The sequence below is a fragment of the Lipotes vexillifer genome, unplaced genomic scaffold, assembly GCF_000442215.2.
Source record: "Lipotes vexillifer unplaced genomic scaffold, Lipotes_vexillifer_v1.1 scaffold382, whole genome shotgun sequence".
Classification (NCBI taxonomy): domain Eukaryota; kingdom Metazoa; phylum Chordata; class Mammalia; order Artiodactyla; family Lipotidae; genus Lipotes; species Lipotes vexillifer.
This window is the reverse complement of record NW_006780611.1, coordinates 10,811,733-10,813,626: the sequence shown is the minus strand read 5'-3', so window position 1 is coordinate 10,813,626 and position 1,894 is coordinate 10,811,733. Positions and strand designations below refer to the sequence as shown.

The 1,894-nt window shown below is 56.1% G+C and overlaps 1 protein-coding gene across 1 annotated transcript in view; it reads left to right on the top strand.

Annotated features, from left to right (window-relative positions):
* The window catches only part of NOL12 (nucleolar protein 12), a 4,590-nt gene that overhangs the window by 1,406 nt on the left and 1,290 nt on the right, over positions 1-1,894 (top strand). Inside the window, exons 2-4 of the mRNA XM_007454048.1 lie at positions 256-361; positions 648-696; positions 1,230-1,372. Coding sequence (XP_007454110.1) covers positions 256-361; positions 648-696; positions 1,230-1,372 — 298 coding nt within the window. The remainder of the gene's footprint in view (positions 1-255; positions 362-647; positions 697-1,229; positions 1,373-1,894) is intronic.

Below are 1,894 nucleotides of genomic sequence, written 5' to 3'. Positions count from 1 at the left end.
CCCTAACCTTACACTGTCTGTGACCTTGGGCAAGTAACCTTGCCTTTCTGTGCCTCAGTGTCTCCCATCTGTAAAATGGGGATGGGTACCTACTACGCAGGTTGCTGTGAGGATTACATGAGTTAACGTACATTTTTGGAATGGTGCTTGGCATGTGGTGAGTGCAGTATTAGGTTTTTTGTTTTTGTTTTCTTTTTCTGGAGCAAGCTCTTCTTTCCTTGTATCCTGACTTTCTTTCTTGCCTCTCTGCTGTAGGGAGTACCTGACAGGCTTCCACAAGCGGAAGGTGGAGCGGAAGAAGGCAGCCATTGAGGAGATCAAGAAGCGGCTCAAGGAGGAGCAGAAGAAGCTCCGGGAGGAGGTGCAGAGGGAGAGGGCGGGAGAGTGTCCCTGACTCCCAGGGGACTTGCAGCCTCGATGGCCCGAAAAGGGGCACCTGCAGGGATGAGGGGAGGTGTGGGCAGGCTTGGGGAGCAGTTTATACAGATAGAGACACCATGGGCCCAGGTCTGGGGAAGGTTTAGGGTGAGATCTCCTGGCCTTTCTCTTCAAGCCATGGTCTTACTCACCCTGGAGGTGAGCAGCGCCTCTGCTTGAGGTTGGACTGAAAGGCCATACTCACCATGTTCCCTTTCCTTTGGTTTCAGCGCCACCAGGAATACTTGAAGATGCTGGCAGAGAGAGAGGAGGCGCTGGGTAATCCCATCCTTGGCCTGTCCTGGAGAATAGCCAACAGGCTGAGTTTATTTATGCCTTGGTGGGTGGGAGGGGAGGGGTGTGAGGGCTGCACAGAAGCTGACGTCCCTTGCTTTAGGGGTCTTGGTGACCTGGCAGCCAGGGGTAGTCCTCAGCTGTCTCTAAATGTCAGTGGATCAGAGACCAGGAGGAGATCCAAACCTCTTGGTAAACCGATCATCAGCAGAAAGGCCAGCTTCTGAGGCCTGGAGGGACTGGGGGTGGAGGGGTAGGGGAAGCAGCAGCTCCTGGTGTGGCTCCAGCTTTGTCCTGGGGGGGACCAGGGGGTCTGAGGTCTCCCTGGAGCATGAAGGGAAGAGTTGGGGGTCATTTACAGCATTTGCAGGCCAGGCTCTGGAGCTGGGGGCTTCCTGGATGCCCTCCGATAGAGCAGGGGGGCCACTGCACTCCAGGGCTGGGGGCAGGGGGCAGTGGCTGGAGCCTGCTTACTTGTGCCCAGGGACTGAGGCCTGGCTCTGTGCCCACTTGCGCAGAGGAGGCAGACGAACTGGATCGGCTGGTGACAGCAAAGACAGAGCCGGTGCAGTACGACCACCTCAACCACACGGTCACCGTGACCACCATCAGCAACCTGGACTTCTCAGCGGCCCGGCTGCTCGGACTGCCCCCACCTGAGGTGGGTCTCCCTCGCAGCGCCAGGGAAGAGGGGACACAGGGGCAGCCTAGCTGGCCAGGGGGTCACCAAGTGCGGGTCCATGTCATGGGATTCCAGTGTGAGGGGCTCTTTCCTCTGGGGCACCCTCCAGGGCCTGGACAAAAGCCCCGAGCCTGGGGCTTCAGGGGCCGGCTCCACCACTAGTGGCTGTGGGAACCTGGGCAGGTCTCTCTGCCTTGTCTGCTTCCCTTCACCACTACCTTGGGGTCACTGATGATAGCAGCTGCCTTGTGGGGTCGCTGTGGAGGATAAAAGTGGTCAATCCACTAAAAGCACTCGAAAGAGCAGTTGATTGTGATCACTCCCACTGCGTAGTATGTCTCTGTGCCCTGATCTGTGGGGTGGGAGTCATAGCAAGTTCCAACCAGCATTTTTTTTTTTTGAAGAAAAGGAACACAATATCATTGAAAATATCAGAAAGCATCACAGCAAGTGCTGTCTTATGAAACGTTTGTTTCAGTTAAACTTGTGTTTGGGTCGTGT